The 27,908-nt window shown below is 37.2% G+C and overlaps 1 protein-coding gene across 3 annotated transcripts in view; it reads right to left on the bottom strand.

Moving 5' to 3' along the window:
• The window catches only part of LOC106872087 (ribonuclease 3), a 62,385-nt gene extending 38,872 nt beyond the window's left edge, over positions 1–23,513 (bottom strand). The window contains exons 1-10 of one of the 3 annotated variants that reach the window (XM_089349419.1): positions 23,407–23,513; positions 15,367–16,661; positions 14,671–14,826; positions 12,579–12,723; positions 11,468–11,621; positions 6,838–6,888; positions 6,592–6,731; positions 5,195–5,275; positions 2,286–2,372; positions 36–122 (exon numbers count right to left, since the gene is read on the bottom strand). In XM_089349419.1, coding sequence (XP_089205545.1) covers positions 36–122; positions 2,286–2,372; positions 5,195–5,275; positions 6,592–6,731; positions 6,838–6,888; positions 11,468–11,621; positions 12,579–12,723; positions 14,671–14,826; positions 15,367–16,388 — 1,923 coding nt within the window. In that variant the 5' untranslated portion in view covers positions 16,389–16,661; positions 23,407–23,513. Of the gene's footprint in view, positions 1–35; positions 123–2,285; positions 2,373–5,194; positions 5,276–6,591; positions 6,732–6,837; positions 6,889–11,467; positions 11,622–12,578; positions 12,724–14,670; positions 14,827–15,366; positions 16,662–22,283; positions 22,434–23,406 lie in introns of those variants that run through there. The other 2 variants (XM_014918945.3, XM_014918946.3) reach the window with 2 other exon arrangements.
• Positions 23,514–27,908: the final 4,395 nt, after the last annotated feature.

The following is a 27,908-nucleotide window of genomic DNA, read 5'->3' as shown; positions in this document are numbered from 1 at the left end:
ACGCATAACATTAATTGAAAGACAACACAACTTACGTTCTCTAACTGATAATGAGAAAGAAGAGAAAATCCTTCAAAGATATATTCATGATTATCATGCTCAATGATGGTGGGGTTTTTACTCTGAAAAGAAGGGAGACATATCAATTATTAAGACATCAACATCATCAATAATGAAAAGCAAAAGCCGAATAAGAATGGTGATAACGATAATAATAATTCTTTCTACTAAACGCAAAAGACCTGAAATTTTATTAGAGGGAGCAGTCAATTACACTGACCATAGTGCTCAACTGTTACTTTAAAGAGAAAGGGAGGAAGAATTGTTTATTGACATACAATTTCATTCAGCATGCAACTAACACATGGCTGTTGAATTTGCTGAAAACAGCAGCCAAAACTCCTACAAATTACACTCTACCATCTTATAAAAGCTATATATAATAATATAGTTCCTGATATACAAAAGATGGGATTAGTAGGTCTTACATCATAGTTTTGTTTGATTATGACTGAACTGGGAACACACAACAATAATAAATCCCTTTCTTTCCACTTCACCACCAGGTTCATTACTATGCACACATACATGCCAAGTACAGAAACATTTCCAGTTGTTTCAAACTAACAAGGCCACCACCCCAGACAATTTTACTTCCATTTCACTGAAATAATGTGTCCCAAAGCTAACCCCTATACTCACCAAACTTTTTCATTTTTCTCTCCCTTAACAGGAGTATAACCCAATTACTGGAAACATGCTATAGTGCATCACATTTCTAAAAAAGGCAACCTCCCTCGTCCTGCCAACTACCATCTTCTCACACACACTTCCACTATCAATAACAACTCTGACATTTCATCACCTATTGTTGCTATGGCAATTATATAAGTAGTCCTGTGTTCAAGTTTCACCAAAATAAGCTTTGCATGTCATCCTTCCAGAGTCAATAAATAAAGTACTAATTAAGGGCAGTGTACTAGCAGAATCCCACCCTGTCATAGGCTACTTGGGTGGCAAAATTAATCCATTACCTAAATCATTAGCTTGTCTTTGGGTGCCATTAACAGAGCCAAGCCTATTGCAAACATTCAAGTCAGGTCTCTGGTTAGAATATACTTTCCTTCCACCTCTGTCTTACTTGTAATGGGTCATGGCAACTGCCCTTCTTCCTAACTATGCATCATCATCATCATCCTTTAATATCTGTTTTCCATGCTGGCATGGGCCTGACAGGAGCTGATGAGCCAGAGGACTACGCCAAGTTCCAATGTCTGCTTTGGTATGGTTTCTATGATTTGATGCCTTTCCTAACACCAACCCCTTTACGGAGTGTACTGGGTGCTTTTTACATGGCAAATGCACAAGTGAAGTCACCAAGTAACTTGCAAAATAAGACCCCTCAAATGAGAGGTGCAGCATTGAGGGAGATGGCTTTATACCAAATAAGAGGTTAAGGTATGGTGGAGGGGTGTAAGTAGAAACATGTGTCTTGTGATAGATAGAGGAGATACATAGCTGGTTGTGGAAATGCATCAGAGTATCATCAGGAAGGTGAATATAAGAGAAGTGGCCCAGAGGATCCTACAGGGTGAACAGGTAGTAAAACTGTAAGAGTTGAAAGGAGAGTGGCAGACAGATAAGAGATGGGGATAAAGGTGAATGCAATGATTGATGAAACTATGAAAAAAAAATAAAAGAAACATAATACTCTCCATATACACATTCATTAAAAGATATAGACGTAGGAGTGGCTGTGTGGTAAGTAGCTTGCTTACGAACCACATGGTTCCGGGTTCAGTCCCACTGCGTGGCACCTTGGGCAAGTGTCTTCTACTATAGCCTCGGGCCGACCAAAGCCTTGTGAGTGGATTTGGTAGACGGAAACTGAAAGAAGCCCGTCGTATATATGTATATATGTATGTATGTGTGTATATGTTGTGTATCTGTGTTTGTCCCCGTAACTTAGCGGTTCGGCAAAAAGAGACCGATAGAATAAGTACTAGGCTTACAAAGAATAAGTCCTGGGGTCGATTTGATTCAACTAAAGGCAGTGCTCCAGCATGGCCGCAGTCAAATGACTGAAACAAGTAAAAGTATAAAAGAGTAAAAGAAAACACATTACTATGCAACATAATTATGCACTACACAGATACACATTAGAATACATACATACACACACAACCAACAATCCACACTACACAGTTACAAATAAAACCTAAAATTATATCAACAAGACTGAATGAAAAAAAAATAACAAAAGAAACCAGCAAAAGTGTACAAACCAAAAAATTTGTGGATGGTGACATGGTGATGTGATAATGGTATAACCTGTTGGCATTATTACTCTCTGAAACACATGGAATGATTTCCTGAAATGAAAGACAATACCAACATCATGATATCTCATTAACATAGCCATGAAGAAACATTTATCAATTTGGTCATTTGAAAATGAATTGCAGGAGCATGTTAATTTTTACAGCTCTTGCAGTCTTTCAATAAGAGTGTGTGTGTTTGTGTAAGAGAGAGAGAGAGAGAGAGACTGTGTGTGTATGTGTGTGTGTGTGTGTGAGAGAGAGAGAGAGAGAGAGAGAGAGAGAGAGAGAGAGAGAGAGAGAGAGAGAGAGAGAGAGAGAGAGAGAGAAAGACAGAGAGAGAGAGAGAGAGAGAGACTGTGTGTGTGTGTGTGTGAGAGAGAGAGAGAGAGAGAGAGAGAGAGAGAGAGAGAGAGAGAGAGAGAGAGAGAGAGAGAAAGACAGTGAGAGAGAAAGGCAGAAAGAGAGAAAGACACAGAGAGAGAAAGACAGAGAGAGAAAGACAGAGAGAGAGAAAGACAGAGAGAGAGAAAGACAGAGAGAGAGAAAGACAGAGAGAGAGAAAGACAGAGAGTGAGTGAGAAAGAGAGTGTGTGTGAGTGAAAGAGAGAGAGAGAGAGTGTGTGTGTGTGTGTGTGTGTACACATGTATTTTTGTAGCTGTATATCTGTACATGCATACTCTTGTGGTTGAATAGCCTTTCATTTCTATATGCACATTCATGTGCACACAGACACACTCCTACACAAACATGCACATGTGCACACACATGTATTTAGCATTTCTATGCAAATGATATCACTCATCATTCTTCCTTAATCTTCTTTATATATACAGATGTTATCCACATAGAACCTACTACCACACATCAGAGAACAAGCTAACAAAGTAACCCTAATAAGACCGCTAGAAACAGTAGCCAAATGTCATTCAAATCAAATCTTACTATCTTAAAAGGAAAAAGAGACATGGAATAATATTGTTGTATTCCTCTCAGGAGACTCGCAGAGAAAAAACAACGAGTTGTACAATTTAATTATTACATTTATTGATGACGATTTAATTACATACAAAGAACACACTCACCGAATGTTCATCATTAATAAACAAGAATCATGTCCTCGCCATATATATCAATAACATTCAACTTCTCCAGTCATTCAAAACAACAACGAAAACAAGGAACTCAGACGAATCACATTGAAACACGAGACCTCAGATGAACACAAATCTAACAGTCCATATAACAAATATAGTCCTAGATACATTATGTCTGAGTAAAAGATGAGAAACTCATGATTGCAATACTTTGATCATAAGCATCCCTACCAGCACTGACCTGGAATTAAACAAAAACAACAACATAACAACAGACATGCACCACTTCTATAAAGAACATACAGTAAAGCCTTCACAATCACTACTAATACTATCAAGGTAGCACAATTTCTGCTGATTTCTCATAGCAATTTTATATGTACAACATTACTAAACCTACAGCCCAAAGACTAGGCTTCTTTTTTAGGGCCCAAAAATATTGCCACTGATTAGTAGCAGAGCCCCTATAATGCTTGATTGAGGCCCATATGGAGTAAGTGCTCACATATCTGAGATGATGCTGTTATTGGATGCACAAAAATCCTAGACCACATCCAAGAGAAAGCCATGACTGGCAAAGACACACTCAGTAACACACTATAACTCCTGGTCCAACATCTGGTGCTGTTTCCTCTCTCTGGCTTAACTGTCACTACCACAACAGCTTCTTCTCCTTTGAGCCAGCAGCTCCTGATTCACACTAAACACTTTGAGCTATACAGCTCAATACTTTCCCAGAAATAGATTCCCTACCACTCTCTCCGGTGTATGTTTTTCTTGCAGACCATCAACTTTGAGGTTTTTAAACTGAACATCAACAATACTGATCACATCATTCTCTTCCTCTTGTGGTTCTAAGTGCATGTGTGTGTCCATGAGCACATGTCTGTATAAGCGTGAGAGAGAGAGAGAGAGAGAGAGAGACAGAGTGTGTGTGTGTGTGTGTGTGTGTGTGTGTGTGTGTGTGTGTGTGTGTGTGTGTGTGTGTGTATAATTGTTGGATAGGCTGCACATGCCAGATACATTAATATTGCTATAATACACATGCATTCAATATTTATTAAATAACAAAATAAATAAAGTATTAATATACCAAACCCTAGATTATGAGTTCAAATTCATAGTAGGTATTTTGTTATGCCTCTAAGGCAATTTCCCAGTAAACCTCAGTTTTGAATATACACCAGATTATCAGATAAAATAACCTCTGACAGAATAGATCAGCATCCCATCTAGGTGAAGAGAAAATTTATCTCTCCTTAAGACAAAAAGAGTTAAGTCTATGAGAGGGGTGGTGGTGACCACTTAGAGGTCAAGATTAGATTGTATCTTAATGCTATAAACACTCAATGACCTACTGTAGAGGTGAAATGGCCAGAAAGATTACACTGTGGGCTACTTTTTCATATATCATGAATCCAAATCTGCTGCTGAGGCTTTGTTGCTTCTGAACAATCCCTTTTATTCTACATAACCTCAGTTCACCTCACTATCCCACATTAGGCAGTAAATCATTTGATAATGTTATCAAAGTCAGAGCCAACTTCCTATCGAGGAGAATGTTTTAGCCGTCTTCTACTTACCACCTTAAAACCACCAGCAAAGCAATGTATCTTAGTACGGTCACATATATCTCTATATCCTAGTACAGTATTATAATTATACACAGATATACATGCCTTTATATCAAAGTACTGCACTATGCTGTACACTTCTATGTATGTAGACTACATACACTAAATATCATATAATGTCCTATATAATGTAACACAACAAACCTCTTCTCCAGGGAATATATTGTGTCGAATTCCAGTCTTTCGTGCTTTTAGACTGCAACGACAGAGTGGTCCATCATTCATCTAAAATGATAAAGAAATGTAACTTTTTGACACCATGGCTTACTGGAGATCAAATTAAAACTTACAAGTGCAATTCTCATAAAAAGTTTAGAACATTTTTGAAGGTTAAAAATTTAAAATCAAATATAGAAAACTATTGCTTACTGTTTTTTAGTAATTTACTTGTATATATGAGAAAATTTCAATTAACATGCTTTTGAGGACTCTTCAGTGTTTGTCTGGATTTTCATTGTTTTTTAAAATCATATGTATAGGGTCTCCTTTGCAACATACTGTTTGAGTATTACTGCTGATAACTAATACAATATTTCTCCGTCTGTGAGGATTGAAGTGGGAAGGGGACAAATTGACATAACTACACAACTGTGCTCCACCCATAATTCTGACATTATTTCCTCACAACTTTCTGAAAAATGGATATTTTTTTAATGATATTTTCTACAAATACATTTCAGATGGTGCAGATTATGATTATATTGGAATTCAACCATAGATAGAAACCATGCCAAATCAGACAACTGGAATCTGGACAGCACCTGTTAAACCATCCAACCCCTGCCAGCATGGAAAAATGGACATTGAAGGACAATGAGATGACGAATTATCCAAAACTCCTTGCTCCCCACACACCTACACTCTGAATAAACTCTCTTCTGCTTCCTCTCTGGCTAAGTAATCCTGTCTCCTAACTTCCCTTCTGGCTATCTGATACAATTCTCTGCTACCACCACACTTCCAGTCCTTCCAGGCCTGCTTCTTGTCCCTAATGGCCTCGTCAACTACATTGTTCCACCACCATATTACCTTAGGTCGAGAGGGGACTTTGCACCAGCTACAGATCTGGTCAGTAGCCCTCAACAAGTTGTCCCATAGAAACCTCCATGTTGTGTGACACTATATCTTCCTCTACTTTGTCAAAAGCTTCAAGTAATATATCTTTAAATCTCTGTCCATTCAGAGGATATAACCGTAACCTACACAATCTGAAATGTATTTGTAGAAAATTTCATTTAAAAAATCCCTTTTTCAGAACGTTAAGAGTAAACAAAGATAAAGCAAGCACATACTATAGTTATGCTGACAGATTACCCCGTTTAATAAAATCAAGGCTTTAAACTTTTTAAACTTGTACAACACTATAGCAAAGAGTGAAGAATTATATCGATGCAAACTCTCGCTGATAAAAGGAGAACAAGCAAAAAACATTTCACTTATGTTTTTGGATGAGCTGGTACTTGTCAGTTTGAGAAGAGATAAATGAATCCTCGAGAAAGTATGAGTTACTTCCCTTGTGACCTGAGCCATTTAATACTTACTTCTCCTGGATCATTGTACCATAATTCTTCATGTAATCGATATGGATGACGCTTTTTACGGTTCAATTCCTCTAGCCACTCGTTGGTCGTCTCTTCAGAACCACTGTCATCAGTATCATCAGAATCATCGGTAGAATCGTCTGTAGAAACAGAAGTAAAGGAAGTAAATATTTGTCCTGCTAATGCTCAATGTCCCATCGTTATTTGGTGGGATTCGGGGCTGTCAGAGAAACAAACTTTTCTTACCGACTGAACAATGTCTGTTTGTATGAAAAGTCCAAGTCGTCACCTCACTGGCTGGAAAATGGCGAAAAAGGCAAACAAATATAAATACAACTATCAAATATAACTTTCATCAATTCGAAACAAATGGAAACACCAATACCATTACTATCATCATAATCTTCTTTATACTTAGTTACGGCGTGAGCAGACCAGAGTTGGAATACTCTTCTCTAGTGAATGCTATTCTAAAACTCCACTCTATGGAATCAATCCAAATAACCTTCTTTACAGTGACTCAATCCCTTAATAACCATCTGCAAACATTATCATTTGGTTTCTGAAGTCTTATGGACAGCTGCAACAAGCTGAACTAAGCCTATTGGTCGAAGGATCAACACTTTACATTCTACAATGACACTTGACCTTCTAATCACCAACTACATAGACATGTGTACTTCTAGTCAATGCAAGAACCTCTATGTCTTTGTTTGATTTGTTAGAAAGAGCAGCCAAATCTCCATCAGTTCATGCCCTACAACTCTTAAAAAAGAGGAAGGACATATTGGATAATATAGTACTAAGTAAATTATGTCTGAAAAGAGAGAGTGATGATGCTTTGAATGCCTTTGATAATAGCTCTGCTCAATCAGGGCACCTGGTTCAACATCAGCAACAGCAATACTTGATCTCAACATCTCAGTTCACCTAGCTGTAAATAAACACTAAGTGGGATTACTGCTTAAAATGAGTCACACTATACCTTAATGCATTTTGCTTGCTTGAAATGTTGGGCTTAAACCCTTTATGAGTCTGAAGTTATAAAAAATAAAACAAGCAAAAGGAAAATCAAATAAGCTAATGGCATGAATTTGGATAAATAAAGGGTGATGAAGTGAATGGTGTAAGCAAACAATTCCTAAGTGAAATGTTTGAGTTGGAGAAAGAAAGCAAAAACCTAGTGGCAGATGTTAATGACTCTCAAAGAAAAAGGGAGATAAATTTCAAGCAAATTAATTACTCTTACAAAGTTAATATACATCTTTAGAGGAAGGAAAGTCTGATCTTTGCAGGTAACAGACAACTCAGGATACCTTTCACTCTGTTAAACCTAGACAGAATAGTATTATCTACCCAAGCCTAACTACTGAGCTGACCAAGATTTTCACATATGGAAAAAAAATTTAATTTTTGGTAAATATAATTTGCATAAAAAATAAGTTAAGATTCAGTTTGAAGAAAGATAGGTTCCACTAAACTAATTTTCTTAGAAACACATGAAGACTACAAGCCAGTAAGACAGCCTCTACTTGGTTGTTCTACCTGCTAGAAATAGTAACCAAATTTCTTTCAAATCACATTCTACTATCTTAGAAGAGGACAATCTAGATGATGAGGTCCTAGTGCACTGATGATGATGATGATGATGATGATGGTGGTGGTAGTGACAATGATGATGATGATGAAGATGATGATAATGATATTTTGACTGAATACAAGCACAATTTTATCAGGTGAGGGTATAATTGATAAAATATACCATCAGTACATTGCTGGAAGTTGTAAGATACCAGAGTGAATAAGGTATAGGACCACAGACTAACATAGGCACTTCAACTGTTGGCAAGATATCTTGTTGTACAGACACCAATTCTCCTATCAGAGCAGGAATAGATACAAAGGTTTCTATGCATGTTTCTTGTCGTAAACTAACTCTCTAACAAGAAGAAGGTTCATCTCTCAGACACTTAATGCTACAAGTTGTAAGAGTTATGCTAGATACTTGCAATTTACAAAAGGATAAATTATTGAGATATTTAGTCCACAGACTCTTCTGTACCACAGCAGGAATTAGCATTACGTATACTTAATATACAATAAAACACAATAGAACAATACAATAAAACACACAGACATGTTTTCATAGATCGCATCTTCAGTTTCACATGCACCACATTCCAAAGAATATGAAATATATATTGTGCATGCAGGACATATGATAACTAAAGTGAAATAAGTAACAAAAATATATTGCAAACATGGCATTCAGGAACACCATGCTGAGATTAAGTGTTTGGCAATCTGAGTTTATATGATATCAAGTCTTTCGTGCAATTCTCTTTTGTTGCTGAGAATATGAAAATACACATGCATATGAAGAGCTGTGTATATGTATATTTGATTAGAAGTCATGTTCTTATTACTAATACTATGTTATTATTATTAATGTATGAACTAAGCTCTTTCTCTAGTTAACATCCATTTTTCTATGCATGCATGAGTGGGATGTTCTTTTGCTAGAGCAACTATTTCTACAAATGGATGTCCTTCCTGCAGTTACCCATAAGCCATGAAGAATGAAACATTTCTTATTATTGTTGTAAGCCCCATGTTGACCTATGATAAAAAGCAGTCCAGTCTTAACCATCTCGTTTTTTGGGGGGGGGGGGTTTTCAAACATGATGCACCTAAGACTATGCACTCCAAAGTGGCCTTCTATTTCTTTTTTGGCAAAAGAAATTTGACTACTATTTCTAGTAGGTTGGGCAAGTTCAAGTGTCATTACTAGCTCATACTTTGTTCACAAAGTAAACTGGAACAAGCAGAATTAAGTGATTTGTTCAGGAGCACGACACAACACTAGTAAGATCTAAACATTATTATGTAGAAAGTAGACCAACAACTTAACTCTACAACTAATGCACCTTTTGAACAGCATGTGTACTACTGTTAGTTGATAACTATTAACTGTTTCTGTATATAGATACCCTTCTGTTAGTTAACCACTAAACTATGAAGTAGGAGTGAAACTTTTGGGTTGGTGCATAATTATTGCAGCTTTTTTTTCAACAAATTTTATTCAACAAAAACAATAACAATATTTAGCAAAAACATCTTTAAATGACGGTCTGACCATCTGCCAAGCAAATGGGAAGCAGTAATTAAAGTAGATGGTGAATATGCTCCAGAATAATCATTTAAAGATGTTTTTGTTACATGTTGTTATTGTTTTTGTTGAATAAAATTTGTTGAAAAAAAAAAAAGCTGCAATAATTATGCACCAACCCAATATTCTTCATTGTTGTTTAACAACCAAGTCAGCACTGATCAAATAGACCTATCAAGAAAAGCATTTTAGCCCTAACCAACCTTTCTTACTATTTTTTTCAGATATAATATATTTAGGATTACATTCACCAACATAACTTACCATTTTCTTTAGATATTAGAAGGTGTTTAGAGAGAGATTTTTACTGCAATCTATTTCTTAGCCAATAAATTGAACTCTGTTGCAAATTGCTCACTATATTCATTACATCATCCAAATACTTTACTAAATATGTGTTTATTCTATCTAATTTAGTCCATCATTATCATCATCATTTAATGACCATTGTCCATGCTGGTATGTAAATAAATGACATGTCAAGTATCTACTGTATTGTCTTAATTCATTGTCTTCACTCATGGTGCTGAATTTAAATACTTCCCAAGGTTGCCATATAATAGACAGATTCACTGAGATATTAATGAACTGAATCAGTAACACATTTACAATTCATGGTTGTAGCAGTTTCAGTTCACTTACAATGCTTTAACATCATTACTTCGGTTTTTATTTCACTGAAAATATTAAGCTTCATGCCTATTGCATGGAGGCCCTGGGAAATATCTCTAGTGTACTCTCCCAGAAATGCAACTGACAGATAAAATGGGTTTTTTTTTTAGGGGGGGGGGGGTTGCATAGCTACAGAAATGAAAGATAGATTGTATTAAGATTACATTGAATTACAACTAGTTGTAGGATTAAAATCCTAGACTCCTGACTACATGGTCACAAAATATACTTTACTGTAATTTCAAATCATGGAGTGGCTGTGTGGTAAGTAGCTTGCTTACCAACCACATGGTTCCGGGTTCAGTCCCACTGCATTGCATGTTGGGCAAGTGTCTTCTACTATAGCCTTGGGCCGACCAAAGCCTTGTGAGTGGATTTGGTAGACGGAAACTGAAAGAAGCCCGTCGTATATATGTATATATTTATGTGAATGTGTGTGTCTGTGTTTGTCCCCCCAACATCGCTTGACAACCGATGGTGGTGTGTTTACGTCCCTGTAACTTAGCGGTTCGGCAAAAGGGACCGATAGAATAAGTACTAGGCTTACAAAGAATAAGTCCTGGGGTCGATTTGCTCGACTAAAGGCGGTGCTCCAGCATGGCTGCAGTCAAATGACTGAAACAAGCAAAAGAGTAAAAGAGCAAGTCCTTTGTACTCCTGAGCAAGATATTGTATGTCTCAGTCAACCTATCTGACACAAAAAGTACCATTTTCACTTCATAGTAAGTAATTAGTAGTCAGAACATCCAACTACAGAAATAGTGGTTATAACAAATATCCCATTTGAAACATAAATAAATGGATAGAAAACAGCAAAGAGTAAAAAAAAACAAAACCTATAAACAACGTAACATTTCCTTTGTCAAGAAGTAAATCTCTATATTGCATTTTCCTCTGAAACATCATAATAAACGTGCTTTGAGCAGGTTTCTCTCAATAAAACAATATATTTCTAACGGTAAAACAACTACCTTTCAACATCCAAAGCTAATAAGTAATTCTCTTTACCTGTTCACAGAAACTATTGATACTTACTTGGACTGTCATGAATGTGTGTTATTAATGGTCTTTTAGGTTCTTCATACTTTGGTCTGGTTTCTATGATCGTTTTCGCTCGGTCACACAATTCTGTTTGGAAACGGTGTTGTAGATCTATCATCTTCTGTGTAGCCATCAAACAGTTAGTTTGCTGAGAAAACAAAATATTGGTGACTAGTTCTTTAGATGGAAACAGATTCAAAATAAAATAGCAGATGTTGTGATTAACCTGTGACAGCATCCCCATCATGTGAAGTGACAAACGTCCAACTTTTCTTTCTTACCTCACCCGTTAGGAGGTTCTACATTTAATTCAATATAAAGCACCAAGTAAATTCCTAAAGTTTCATTTAACAGCCTTCTAAACTTTGATACAATGAAGGAATTTCCACAAATTTGCTTGACTTACTCAATAAAGCAATTAAATCTCCTTTTGAAAACTCCTTACCCTATTTAAAATGGAGGTGACATATTTACATCCTAAACTTTAGAACAGAATATTCTATGAGAATGAAACAATATTGATCAAATGATTGTTTCATTAGCTACTTCTATGCAAAGCTGAACTTAAGTCATCCAGAAACAACTTCTCTTCAATCTCAATATACAACATTTTGTTATGCAAAATAAATCTCCTTGGGTTACATTGACCAATGACTTTATAAGCTGACCCCTTTCTTATGGACATCATCCACACACAGTCATCATCATCATCATCATTTAACGTCCACTTTCCATGCTAGCATGGGTTGGACGATTTGACTGAGGATTGGTGAACCAGATGGCTACACCAGGCTCCAATCTGATTTGGCAGAGTTTCTACAGCTGGATGCCCTTCCTAACACCAACCACTCCGAGAGTGTAGTGGGTGCTTCCTGAAAATGACATTAAAGAAATGCAGCCAAACCAGACTAGAAAAAAATGTAGTGCATAAGGTTAAATTTTATCTGAATAATGTTTACTTTCCTGTATTCGACTGTAATCTTTCAGATTCTTGTAAATACACCCAACTTTCAACTAAAACCACCAGCCTTCTAACTTTCAAATAAAAAATTTTCCAACCATCAACAGAAACAGAACTTAAGGAAACAGTTGAGAAGGAGCTTACCTTATCACGGTAAAAGTACAAATCAGCTGGAGAACACCTTATCCAAGCTGGAGTATCACTTTTTTCAGTTTTTTCTTTTTTGTACTCCTTCCGCAGAGGATCAGGTGATTCTGGTTTCTCAGGCCGTCTTGGCTTCTTCGGTTCTCTAGAAACATAACCCATTAAAAATATATTAATACCCTGCTTCAGTAGGTAAGCATATAGGTAATGGTATGGCAAGACAGTTTTTTAAGCTTAGATCTCATAAGGTTGAGTAGCATGGTATTATCTGTTGGTACAGCATGACACTGGGTGAAGGAGAGAGAGAGTAACCTAAAATATGTAATGATTGCCAGTGCATAATATACACACTTGCCCAAGGTAAGAGCCTTCTGTTACAGCCCTGGGCTGTACAAAGCCTTGTAAGTATATTTTATATATATATTCTATTATTCTTTTACTTGCTTCAGTCGTCTGACTGCGGCCATGCTGGAGCACTGACTTTAGTCAAACAAATTGGCCCCAAGACTTATTCTTTGTAAGTCTAGTACTTATTATATCAGTCTCTTTTGCTGAACCACTAAGATACAAGGACTTAGACACACCAACATTAGTTGTCAAGTGATGGTGGGAGGGGGACAAACACACACACAAATACATATATTAATACTATGTCCTGTACCCAGATATACACCTATATATTCAGGAAGACGTAGGTATGCACACACCTGTACATATATATGCATATACTCATTTATTATTTGTTTATATATATATATATATATATATATATATATATATATATTTATTATATATATAATCAGACTGGAGCCTGGTGTTGCCATCCGGTTTCACCAGTCCTCAGTCAAATCGTCCAACCCATGCTAGCATGGAAAGCGGACGTTAAACGATGATGATGATATATATATATATATATATATATATATATATATATATATATTATATATATATATATATATCATCATCATCATCATCATTTAACGTCCACTTTCCATGCTCGCATGGGTTGGACGATTTGACTGAGGACTGGCGAACCGGATGGCTGCACCAGGCTCCAATATACATATATATATATATATATATATATATATATATATATATATACGACAGGCTTCTTTCAAGTTTCCATCTACTAAATCCACTCATAAGGCTTTGGTCAGCTTGGGACTATAGTAGAAGACACTTGCCCAAGGTGTCACGTAGTGGGACTGAACCTGGAGCCATGTGGTTGAGAAGCAAGCTTTGTACCACACAGCCACTCCTGTGCCTATATAACATCACAAATATTGTTGTTGTGTTAATGCTGTTATGACTGTAGTGTTGTATGCATAATATAATTTGATAAGGAAAAGTGTGGCAGATATAATACATAATAATATTCTTGTTAGTCATAATTGCTGTTGCTGCACTACATCATATGGTATGTCATTAGTGTTTAGATATAACATATCATGGTTTTGTTATTGTATAATATAGTGTTCCATGCTATGCTCTGAACATGGTATAGCATAGTATGATAAAACATAACACAGTGACAAACTGCAAAATAGACTACTCTCAGTTGAGTGGTATAACATGCAGTTATTGTATGTGCAGTGATATTCTGCTCATGAAATAACTATGTTATCATGTATATATCGTCAACGCATGTGTGTTAATACACATGTCATCTCAGTTTCTGTCCATTAATATTTACTTTCTACTTCAAATTTTTCAATTCAAGATTAACACTTGTTATAGTCAAATTTTACATTGACTTATTTTTCAAAAAACTTTAGTGGTTTTTATTACCTTTCTATTACTATACTGAAACGATTAGACTTTAAACAGAAATTAATGTCATATGTATTATGTACACCATTCTATGATATGGTTACATCATTGTATGTTACACACCAATATAACATACAACATAGCAATGGTATGGACTATTGCTCAACAGCTCTATACAGAACAATATTTATAAAATGGTACAGTGTGCTACACATCAGTATGGTATGATATGCTACACTATGCTACATAGTAGTATTATCTATTACCCTATGATATAATAAGATATGACATGCAACAACAAAGTCTACTGACAACTTACCTGCTCTCTCGTGAATCACTCTCTTTACTCCAAGATCTTTTCTTACTACTAGAACTAGACACTGAGCTGGACCCAAGAGCTGGACTTCGACGATGATCTCTTCTCTCACTAGTTTTCTCACCTTTTCTCGGTGATGGTGACCTTGATCTGTGTCTACTGGAATATGGAAGTATGTCTTGTTAGTTAAGAGCTCAGCTGCAGATATATCAACAATCGGAGTAGTAAAGATAACAAAACAATGACAGAATAATGCTGCTGTTGTTGAGTCCAGAGTGAAGCTTGAGCAAGCTGACCTATTACCAAAACATTCCAACCAAACCATCCTGTCATTTTTATATTTCCAGGACTAGTTATCTTATGTATTCTTTCATTTTTAAGATGATATGGTGTGTTTTGAGGGAGGTTTGGCTGCAATTTCTTGCAAATCTAGCAACTACATAAAAGTTTCCTATGTTAGCTCAAGCATTTAAACCAGCCTTATCTGGCCAAAATATTCTACCTGTTTTATGCTCAAACTGGTTGGATCTGGCCTCTCACACCTACCCTATAATGTTATTCTAGAAATAAATAATCTATCATTTAAATCTCAAAGGTATGAGATAATGCATGATTAATTTCAAACAATGTGAATGAATAAGCATTACATTTGACAGAGTAATCTGAATACTAGAGGGTTAAACATATATATTCTCTTACCTTGGTCTGCTCCAAGAACTACTGTGTTTTTCACTGTCTTTTCTTCTTGAATAATGTGGCGATTCTGACCGTGGTTCATACAGTCGCTTTCTCTCTTTGCTCTTTGAGTGGTGACTACTAATACTATTACTGGAGTTCAGCGAAGTGCCATACATGCCTTTACTTGTTCCACTTGTACTATAGGATGACAGCGTCGAGCCACTGGATATCTTTTCTCGATCACAACGCACTGGACACAGGAGACTGCTGCCATTCTTGCAATGCAGTGATGACAATGAGGAAGAAGAATTTGAAGAGAAGTGGGAGCTGTCCCTTTCTCGATCCCTATCACGGTCACGGTCTCTGTCACGGTCGCGGTCTCGATCTCGGTCCCTGTCTCTGTCTCGATTCAAGTCCCTTTCTCGGTCACCACGGTCCCTGTCACGGTCTCGACTGACACCACAACCGCTTATGTACGAACTGCACATGTTATTGTGCATCCCATGCTGATGGCTCTCACAGCCTTTCAATGAGATCACAGGGATTGCTTCACCAACACCACTGCCACTGCATTCCCCACCATCTGTCAACAATGGGGGGTTTGATTTGGGGTGTCCCAGGGGTGGGCCATGGTACATGCTGCTACCATTGTTGTGAATGCTGTTATTGTTAATGTTGTTATTCGTCCCTGAACCACTCCCTGGTCCTATGCAGCCCCTACCTAGGGGAGGAAGAGGTGGAGGGGGCTGCTGCTTCTGGCCTGTAGATGGAACACTGCCTGGAGACTTCCACTGTGGGAAGTGGTTGGGTCTGGAAGCCATACTGCTGTGGACAGAATATGTGGTGGGGTATGACCCACTCCAGACATTGGGGTATGGTTGGCACAGTGGGGCTGTTGCCGCTGCAGCAGCTGCTGCTGCTGCCGCTGCTGCTACGGGGCCAATGAGAGATGTAGGTGGAGGTAAGGGTGGTAGGGGAGGTGGTGGCACAGACACACCCACCGTCACACACCCACTAGGATTGTTTGGTGGAAACGGGGGCATCCCTAAGGAGCCAGGTAATGGTGGTGGAGGAGGCGGGGGACCCCCAGAGGGTACATATCCACCTACCCCACTGCCAATGCTCTGTGATGGAAGTGGTACCGGAGGTGGTGGACCGACTGGTGGTGGAGGTGGAGGAGGGACAGAAACGCCACTACCCTGAGGTGGGAGAGACAGTGGGTGTTGAGGTGGCACAACTGGAGCAGCTTGTCGGTTGGGAGCATTAATGAGCTGAGGTGGTGGAGAGCTGAGGTAGTTGACAGGATGTACGGCAAGCTGGAAGAAATAAAATAGGATAAACTAAGTCCTGGGATATGCATGAATATAGAAATACTACTATAACAATAATAATAATAATAATAATGATGATGATGAATGATTTCAAATTTTGGGCACAAGGCCAGCAATTTACAAGGGGAAGTCGATTACATCGACCCCCAGTGATCAGCTGATACTAATTTTATCAACCCTGAAAGGATGAAAGAAAGGCAAAGTCGACCTTGGCAGAATTTGAACTTAGAACGTGAAGACAGATGAGAAATGTCACTCAGCACTTTTGCCCAGCGTGTTAACAATTCTGCCAGCTCACTACCTAGAAGAAGATGATGATGATGATGATGAGGAGGAGGAGGAAAAGAAGAAGAACAACAACAACAACAGCACAGATGCAACAGCAACAACAATGGCGGCACAGATGCAACAACAACAACAACAACAACGGCGGCACAGATGCAACAACAACAACGGCGGCACAGATGTTCACTTTCCAATCACATGGTTCCAAGTTCAGTTCCACAGCACTGTATCTAAGGCAAGTGTTTTCTACTATCAACCCAGGCCAACCAAAGCCTTGTGAGTGAATTTGATAGACAGAAACTGAAAGAAGCCTATTGGAGAAATACTAGAACAGAGAAAGAGATATAAAAACAAATGAACAACAGTAATAACAATAGTTTCAAATTTTGGCACAGGGCCAGCAGCGTTTTTTGCCTTTTTTGAAGGGAGAGGGAAGTCAATTACAGTGACCCCAGTACTTGAATGGCACTTATTTTATCAATCATGAAAGTATGAAAGGCAAAACCAACCTTGGTGGAATTTGAACTCAGAACATAAAGACAAACAAAATGTTGTTATGCATTTCGTCTGGCTTGCTAACAGTTCTGCCAACTCACCACCTTAACAGCAACAACAATAATGGTTTCTGATTTAAGTACAGGGCCAGCAATCTGGGAGCAGTTGGTCAATAAAATCAACTCCAATACTTGACTGGTACTTTGTTTTATTAACCCTGGAGGAATGTAATGGCAAAATTGACCTTGATGAGATTTGAACTCAAAACATAAACAGCTAATGATTCTATTAATTCACCACCTTAAATAATAATCTTGTAATTGAAAGAATAAAGGCAAAGTGAGGCCTACAAGATGTGAGCTCAAAACAAGATGATGAAACTAAATGGAGTACAACATTAAGACCAGTACCACTGTATTTTCCAGCATACAAGTCAAATTTTTCAGGCCAAAATTTACAGCCCCAAAAATTAGTCAACTTACACCATGATGACTTTGGAGAACCAAAAGTTCAATGTGAAATACAGCAGGGCTTGAAAACATAGTGGTAATGTTTGAATAATTTACACTACAAACTACGTTGACTTGTATGCTGAAAAACAATATACTAATTCTACCTTCAGCAGTTTTTGTAATCACTCATAAACAGTGATACGTTGTATTACTACAACAGGGAACATTTGTAAAGGATGAATACAGGAAATTAATTCAACCCCAATAATACAAGACTGGGATTTAACCTAAGAAGGAAGAAAAGCAATGTCAATCGCCATAAAATTTGGGTTATTATATAGATCCACACCCAGTGGAGAGATTGAAAAAAAAATAGTGTAGTAGTTGAAGTGCACCATATATGAAATAAATATGAAGGAAAAAATGCACGCTGGCGAACGGGGGGGGGGTGAGGAGAGGGCTCGGAAAATTCACACAACGCGAGCACTATCTAATACCCTAACCCTAGGGTTAGGGTTAGGTTTAGGGTCAGGGTTAGGGTTAGGTTTAGGGTTAGAGTATTAGATGATTTCTGTTTCATTCCTGTGACCAGACGTTGAGATTTACAATGATATGATGATACGTTTAAACATTTAGACCAGCTTCTTCAATCAGAGTTGACCTACCATTAAACAATGCATGTTATATACATTCACAAATTGTATACACTCATCCTCAAATTCTCACTAAACTTTTCCCCAAAAAACTATGACCTTTCTTAGGATCAATCAATGCTCATATCTTACTGTAAATAACAATCTGCAGAAGATCATCCAGAACATCAAATAATATGATTTTAGCAATCTGAGAAATCTTGCAAAGATTATGGGCCCTATACATTCTACTTTGACTAAAAAATTCTAATTTAGCAATATCTATTATTGATTTTGAAATTACTCAGGGCTTGTTTTTAGGGTTGTATATTTAATCAAATTGATTTAATCAACCCAGTAATGGACTGGGTTGATTAAATAAGTCCAATCAACTTGTGTGATTTGAACTTAAAATACAAAGAGATGTAGCCAAATAGTACAGTATTTTATCCAGTACTCTACCAGTTCTGCTATCTGTTAATTTAATAATAATTATTATATTATCATTATTACTATTATTATTATTATTATTACTATTATTATTATTATTACTATTATTATTATTATTATTATTATTATAAAAGCAGTTACTATTCATCTTTTACTTGTTTCAGTCTTTGGAACTGCAGTCATGCTATGGCACCGCTTTGACGGGTTTAGTCAAACAAATCGACCCTACTACTTATTTTTTGTGAGCCTGTTACTTATTCTATTGGTCTCTTTTTCTCCCAAACTGCCAAGTTATGGGGGTGTAAACAAACCAACACCGATTGTCAAGCAGTGGTGGGAACAAAAAACAAATACACAAACACACACAGTGTGTGTGTTTGTGTATTTGTTCCTACACCTTGATCCAAGGATCAAGGTGTCGGTAGTAAGCCTCGAGCTGTCCATAAAAGGTATAAAAAACAACTTAAAGGAACAATAGTGGTTTATTGACGTGGAAGGTTGTAAATTTTTCCACGTCAAAGTTCGACAAGCTGAAAAAAGTTATTTTAAGGTGCACGTTTAGCAACTGGGGTTGCTAACATGGAATCCCTTGACGACAATGTAACCTTCATTTGGCAAAGGTATCGTCGATCTGATGAGTAGCTAGTGGAGCACCCCTCGTTGTGTAATTATTACTTCTGATGTTCTGCTAGCTAGGAAACACATGTAGCCTGGAGTTTACCTACTCTATTTCCTAAATTAGTGGTTAGGGTATTCGGCTCACGATTGTAAGGTCGTGAGTTCAATTCCCGGCGACGTGTTGTGTCCTTGAGCAAGACACTTTATTTCACGTTGTTCCAGTCTACTCAGCTGGCAAAAAAGAGTAGTACCTGTACGTTAAGGGTACACGTGTCTGTGGAGTGTTCAGCCACTTGCACGTTAATTTCACGAGCAAGCAGATCTATTCAGTTTCAATCTGAATAGATCTGAGCAAGCTGTTCCGTTGATTGTATCAGCTGGGATCCTCGTCATCATAACCGACAGAGTGCTTAGCTTGCTTACCAACCACATGGTTCCGGGTTCAGTCCCACTGCGTAGCACCTTTGGCAAGTGTCTTCTACTATAGCCTTGAGCCGACCAAAGCCTTGAGTGGATTTGGTAGACGGAAACTGAAAGAAGCCCGTCGTATATATGTATATATATATATATATATATATATATATATGTGTGTGTGTGTGTGTGTGTGTGTCTGTCTGTCTGTCTGTCTGTGTTTGTCCCCCCACCATCGCTTGACAACCGATGCTGGTGTGTTTACGTCCCCGTAACTTAGCGGTTCGGCAAAAAGAGACCGATAGAATAAGTACTAGGCTTACAAAGAATAAGTCCTGGGGTCGATTTTCTCGACTAAAGGCGGTGCTCCAGCATGGCCGCAGCCAAATGACTGAAACAAGTAAAAGAGTATATATATATATATGACGGGTTTCTTTCAGTTTCCACTTACCAAATCTACTCACAAAGTTGCTCTCTTAAATAGGAAAAAATTGTTCCTATTCTTGTTTTAACAAAGCCTAACCTGCGTATTTTCTTTTACTATCATTTCGAAAGGATTCAGTTCATATGAAAGGTAACAAAAATAGCAAGTGGACGGAGGATAGTTCAAAGAAGACATAGGACAAACCTAGAACTGCACAAATACGATGACACAAAATTAAAACAAAATATTTTATTGCAGATTTGCCTAATTCATGCTATCAAAAAAAAAATGTTAAAATTATAATGATGACTGTGACGGTGGTGTAATAAATGAAGTTATTAGGGTTGCATAGTAGCCAATTCTGCTTCATTATGATAGAAAATGCCCTTTGAAGCATTAGCTTCTATCGCGGACACATTTTTTGATACAACAGCTCCATAACAGCAGACAGATTTCAATTATAACAGCTGATATTCTTCTCCCACGAAAACATCTGATTGGACAGGTCTATTTGATACCGCAATTTTCGCACATGTTTGCCCTTCCATACACTATAATTTCGATATCTTTGGAATATTAGAAAACAAATTTCAAATAGAGACAAGGGAACCATGACAGACCTCAAGACAATATCGAGTGAACTTTGCGTTGCTGCATTACCAAAGTAAAAGAACCAGCTGGTAGTTGCTACCCTAGTAGTTACAATAGTTGAAAAGATGATCCTATATGTAAAACAGATTTGTACTGATGTGCAGGTGTAAATGGATAGTGTGTGTGTGCATATATATATATATATATATATATATATATACACACACACACACACACATACATACACTTGTATAAATGCACATATTAACAAGATTGACAGAGCACTGCAATGCAACAAGTCGCAAATGACAAAATCTATTTTTCTAAATAGCATTAGCTACTATATAGTATAGCATAACGGGACAAAATACATTATTGACTGAAGATCAAAACGATGTGTGTGAATACACATAAATAATATCATAATAGACACTTTCCATATCAATTCGAGTACTCATCTGAATTCCCACATATAATTACTAATAAACAGCCCTAAAATAGTAAAAGAAAAAAGTTATATAAGGACAAGAATGAGTGTTGCCGGGTGGATGTATTTGTGTAAATATATAATTATATACATACATACACACATTCAAAAGAATTCTTTTATCGGATACAAATCATCGCTTTATTTACAGTGAGGGTACTTTTGATTAAATCGCCTCCAGTTGTGATGTTTAAAACTGAATGAAAAGACTTCTGGCCAAATATCTTCGTTCATTTATTAGGACCATAGTATTCAATAAACCTTTCCCTTTTTCTAATGCTCTGTGATGTAATTTAAAAAGAAAATTGGCTGTTATATCTAGCGTGTTGAAAGGCTGTGTACAGGTTGGCTCTACTATTGATCAGAGTAGTCCTTTACATGAATTTATACATATACATATATTTATATAAAAAATATTCGTATATTTAGCGTTAAGTAAGTATACCCGTATTTTCCTTTACATAGGTATATTAAAAGATTCGGTCTTTCCGTTGATTTGGTTCATAGACATTGGTTATAACTCCAACTAATTTTAAATTGCAGAGCACTCTCAGTGAATTAATGCTTCAATTAGACGAATTAGATATGCCTTGTGGGGATCTATCTAGTTATCAAACATACACACACACATACATACATATATATATATATATATATATATATATATATATATATATATATACACACACTCGCACATACTATTTTTCAAGGCATGGTTAAATATTCCAAAATTGAACGAGAATAAATATTCCATCAACTTACTCGAGGCTGTGGTACATAATTTGATCCACGAGATACAACGGGTCTCCCTCTATATGACATTCCTTTCGCCAGATTAGACTTTAAAAAAAAATTAAAATCCTATCACAAATCACAGCATCTGACCGGCATTGCGTATTCCGTTCAAACCTTGTTGATTTACCGGTGTAAAAATTTAGATTATGGGCTTCAAAAATATTACCACTGGGATTGGGGGTATGTATTTACTTTTAAGCCACAAATTCGCGAAAACAATATGAAATAATGATTTAACTCTTAAAAATAAAAACATCTTATTTTGCTCTATTATGCTCAAACAATAAATGTATTCTAATAATTAATTTCGACCAAGTTCCGATGTCATAGAATAGATCCAATTTTTCTTTGGTTATTCTTCGGACTGTGTCGCTCTGTTGGCTGTTGGACTGCCGGCGAGAAAAGTACAGGAATTGTTATCGATTCTCACTTGTAGTTGTTTTACTTAAAAGCAAAATTATTGACGGCCAACGTCACAATCCCTCATTTTTTCCGCTTCCTGGTGATTATATTTTATCCTAAAACTTATGCACGAGGTATGAGGGGCTTTCGTTGTTTTCAAAGCCTAACGACATCTCAAGTATAGTTTGATAGGAAATCTTTAAAAGATCTTATGGAATCCAAAGAAGCACAATCAGTATTCGATGATGCGACGATGATTTAATTGCCTGGAGTTCATATTACATCACATGTTCAGTGATAACCCCTTTAAAAGATATTTATTGTGTGTAAACATTATACTGCACAAAACCTTGTCTGGACAATCAATTAAAACAAACAGTTAAGATACTATTTATTTCTTTTAATTGACATCGGTCTCTGACTAAGGAACAATTACGTGAAAATTGTAAGGAATGAAATGAGAAGTTCTGGGCAAAGGTAAAGAATACGCACACCACTCGTTTTCGGCGTAACCCTAACCCTAACCCACCCCTGAACGCCGAAAACGAATGGTGTGCGTATTCTTTAACTCCGCCAAGTTGTGATGCGGTTCGTAACTTTCTTAATAACTTTCGCTGGGAAAATAAAGAAAATTAGATGAAAGTGGAAGTCAGACCGTTAATTCAGACTCGGTTAACCTGAAATTTACCTTTTGTTTTTATTTGCACTTGAGACAATGATAAATAAAATAATGTATTTTTTCTTTTGGCCTTTGTCGGGTGGAGGTCTGGAAACAGGCAATTTTTGTAAGAATGAGAACCTACATGAATAAAGAAAATAACTCAATAAATCAAAGGCCTGTCTAAATTTAGATAAGAGATGATGTACTGAAAGCATACGTAAAAAATTATAAATTGAAATTTCGGCGTTTCTTCGTTTCCGGACCCTGTAAAAGTGAAAGTAGAGATTTGAGGCAAAATTTTTTTTTTTTTTTTTTTGGCTGTATCTGTTTAAAACTATTACATTGCGAGTATTGCATCATCGTTGTGTACTAGTATATCACCTTTGAGAGTAAAAATTGGTCAGCATAATTCTTGTTGAAAGAGTTTGAAGCATAGGTGACAGGTACTTTTTGTTGCATGATATTTTTCCTAAACTTTGACCTGTTTATGATTGCGGTTACTAATAAAATATGTGGATAATTTTTGGTGTTTAACAATCAAAATTCTTTTCCCTGTTGGATTCCAAATCATTTTTTTTCCCAACACTAATGTCTAATTGATCATTTCTAATTTTCAAAAACTCCTTAATTGAGGCAAAATGAGTAATGACTAATTTCAATAATTTCCCCTCTTTAACTGCATGATGCGTAAATATATCAGGAAGAGAGCCACTCCAGAATATCATGAAGAAGCTATAGAGAATATTTTATGTTGAGTAGCCAAAGATAAACCTCTGTACCTGGCTTTTGTTGACATGGAGAAAGCCTTTGACAGGGTCCCCCGCTCCCTTATCTGGTGGTCAATGAGGAAACTAAGGATAGAATGAGTGGTTAGTGAGAGCTGTGCAAGCCATGTACAGGGACGCTGTCAGTAAAGTGAGGGTTGGCAACAAGTACAGTGAAGAATTCCGGGTAGAGATAGGGGGTCCACCAAGGGTCAGTCCCCAGCTCCGTCCTATTTATCATAGTCCTCCAGGCAATAACACAGGAATTCAAGACGGGATGCCCCTGGGAGCTCCTCTATGCTGATGACCTTGCCCTAATTGCTGAGTCACTATCAGAACTAGAGGAAAAGTTTCAGGTGTGGAAGCAGGGACTAGAATCGAAGGGCCTTAGAGTCAACCTAGCTAAAACCAAAGTCCTAATAAGTAGGAAGGTAGACAAAACACAAACCCCTTCAGGTAGATGGCCCTGCTCGATCTGTAGAAAAGGCGTAGGTAGAAACTCCATAAGATGTACCCAGTGTAAGCTATGGACACATAAGAGGTGCAGCAATATCAAAGGAAGGCTAACTAGCAAGATAGTTTTTGTATGTGGCGGATGCTCAGGAGCAATAAACACTGAAAATGTGCAGAAAACAACCTTTGCCACACTCCAGGGAGAAAAACTAGAAGTAGTTGATAGCTTCTGCTACCTAGGTGACCAAGTTTGTAGCGAGGGGTGGTGCACTGAAAGTGTAGCTGCTAGAATAAGAATAGCCTGAGCAAAGTTTAGAGAGCTCTTACCTCTGCTGGTGACAAAGGGCCTCTCACTCAGAGTAAAAGGCAGACTGTATGACGCATGTGTACGAACAGCCATGCTACATGGCAGTGAAACATGGGCCATGACTGCTGAGGACATGCGTAAGCTTGCAAGAAACGAAGCCAGTGTGCATACTCATCAGAGTGTAAGTACCTTGAGAGAAAAGTTAGACCTAAGAAACATCAGTTGTGGTGTGCAAGAGAGACGATTGCGCTAGTATGGACATGTGGCAAGAATGGATGAGGATAGCTGTGTGAAAAAGTGTCACACCCTAGCAGTTGAAGGAACCTGTGGAAGAGGTAGACCCAGGAAGACCTGGGGTGAGGTGGTGAAGCACAACCTTCGAACTTTAGGCCTCACCGAGGCAATGACTAGTGACCGGAACCTTTGGAAATATGCAGTACGTGAGAAGACTAGGCAAGGCAAGTGAGAGCATAATCTGTGACCTCTGCCAGAAGGGTAGCCAGCTTACTAATTCGTATCTTTACTTCATTGGACACTAAAAACCTGCTTGCGAAGACCTGTTGAGGCAAGTGAATTTGGAATTTGAAATTTGAAATTTGAAATCTAAAATCAAAATCGAACCGAATCCAACAACTGGCACCCATGCCAACCTCTCCTTCATTGGATACTAAACTCTGCTTGCGAAGACCTGTTGGGGCAAGTGAAATCGAAATTGAACCATACTTGATGACTGACACCTGTGCCAGTGGAGCACTAACAGCACCCATGGCTTTTACATAATATGAATGGAGAAGCTGTATTTTGCTGTCTCAAGCCATGGTTTTGTATCAAGGGCAGGAAATTTATTGTTTGAGTGCATAGACAAGTAGTCTATTGATACTTTGGTGGACATTGTCAGTTTTGCATTGGATGCTTTTCATTGTACTCTTTTTAAGTGCATTGGTATTATGAGTAGTTCATCATCATCATCATCGTTTAACATCCGCCTTCCAGGCTAGCATGGGTTGGACGATTTGACTGAGGACTGGCAGACCAGATGGCTGCACCAGGCTCCAATCTGATTTGGCAGAGTTTCTACAGCTGGATGCCCTTCCTAACGCCAACCACTCTGAGAGTGTAGTGGGTGCTTTTACTTGCCACCAGCACGAAGGCCAGTCAGGTGGTACTGGCAATGGCCACACTCAAAATGGTGTATTTTACGTGCCACCTGCACAGGAGCCGTATATATCTGGAATACACAATAACAGGTGTTCATTTTTCTTCTAAGTATTTATTACTTTTTTTTTTTTTGTCCTATCCAAACCATGAAGAGGTTGGCTACATTTTCAGCACTACTGACATCAATAGCTGCCCCTTTTTCCTGTTTACTGTTAAATCTGAGTATATGGCCCTTCAGTGCAGTTTTTATGCTGGCATATGCAATCCTTTTTTGTGACTGACTACTATCCTCTGGAGCTTAAATGAGCCTGCTCCAACATTTCTAGAGGACTTTTTTACTACTGATCTGATGGTGGATGACTTGCATCATTTGAACCTGGTGAGGTAGAATTTTCATATGTCATATTTGCCTGCTGTCATTACTCAAGTCTTAGGAGAAAACCCATTTCAATTGTATTGTATTTACATCTTGAAACTCTAACTCAATCTGTGCTGATAATTGCCACACATTTCCCCACAGCAAAATCAATGTCAATAGATGGGTATGGGGATAACACATCCATTCAACCCATTTTACAACTTGTAAAGTCATTGGAGTAAAGTGGTTGTAGTAATTGATTCTACTGAAGAGATCCTCTGAACTCTCACAAACAGACATTTCAATAAGCAGTCTTGATATCATTGAGAGGAAATTCCTGTTTCTATTGTAATCAAAGGCTCTGCTACTTGTTGATTAGATGTTTTCTTTTGAACCTTCAATGCAGATGAGTCAAAGCTGTACATTTCTGATGATTATTTAAGTATTTTTTCATTGTAGGAAACCTTAATTACTTATGAAACTGTTAGCTAACTTTTGGTTCTCTATGGAGCTTAATTAATAATACAGTATAACACAAGTGGATTGTTATGATAAGATACTTCTGTTTTGAGTTGAGTTGATGCCAATGAATGCAAGAACACAAATTCCATTTGGGATTTTAAAAGTGAACATATTTTCATACTAAACTATGTATTGTTGTTACTATTAATGACAGAAAAGTTGTTTACACCAAATTAGATACTTCAAAGTTTGTATGAGATTTTGTTTGATCAGTAATAACAGTAGCTGTCATTATGTGCTTATAACAGCAAACTGGTTAAAGCTGCATTGTCATCCTTGTTCATTGGTGTTGGCTGACTTATGGACACCACTTACAGCTTGTAGAGAGACAGTTCTGTTTATAGACAATGTTTCCATCAAGTTGAAAAGATGTGGAAAAACAACTTGTTGATAAGATCCTGTCATACCAGTTGTCTGAATGGTCAGTTCCTTAACGATGTTATCAATAATTGAGTGAATCATGTTTGTGTTGACAAAAAGATCTCTTGCCAGACATCTATTGACTAGACATGTGCTCATGCCATCGATTTTTAACACAAATTTTGATTGTTGAAATTTGGCTATCCAGTTTTGATTCCTAGGTGTTTTGCAACTGCCAAATATTCTGGCTACAGGATTAACATTGTTGTAACCAACAGTTGCATGGTGATGAAATTATGTCTGTAGACATTATTTTAGATCCCAATAATCTATGTACTACCCAGTGAGTTTCAGACATAGCGGCAACTGTAGCTTTTATATTTTTTACAAAAATTTCTTCAGCGTCAGAAATTACTATATTCTGAAAAAAAAAAAAAAGAAATGTTTAAAATTTTAATTTTTTTCATTCCTTCTTTTTTCTATTGAAGTGTATGCACCTGGCTATAATTTTGTCACTTTTAATTGCTCAAATAAAAAATTTTCAGAACTATGTTTTAAACACAAGAGATTATGATTCTTAAAAAAGCAATTTTAAAAATAATAACGA

The sequence above is a fragment of the Octopus bimaculoides genome, chromosome 3 (assembly GCF_046866305.1).
Source record: "Octopus bimaculoides isolate indiv1 chromosome 3, ASM4686630v1, whole genome shotgun sequence".
NCBI lineage: Eukaryota > Metazoa > Mollusca > Cephalopoda > Octopoda > Octopodidae > Octopus > Octopus bimaculoides.
The sequence above is the reverse complement of the archived record's forward strand: the minus strand, read 5'-3'. Positions and strand labels throughout refer to the sequence as shown.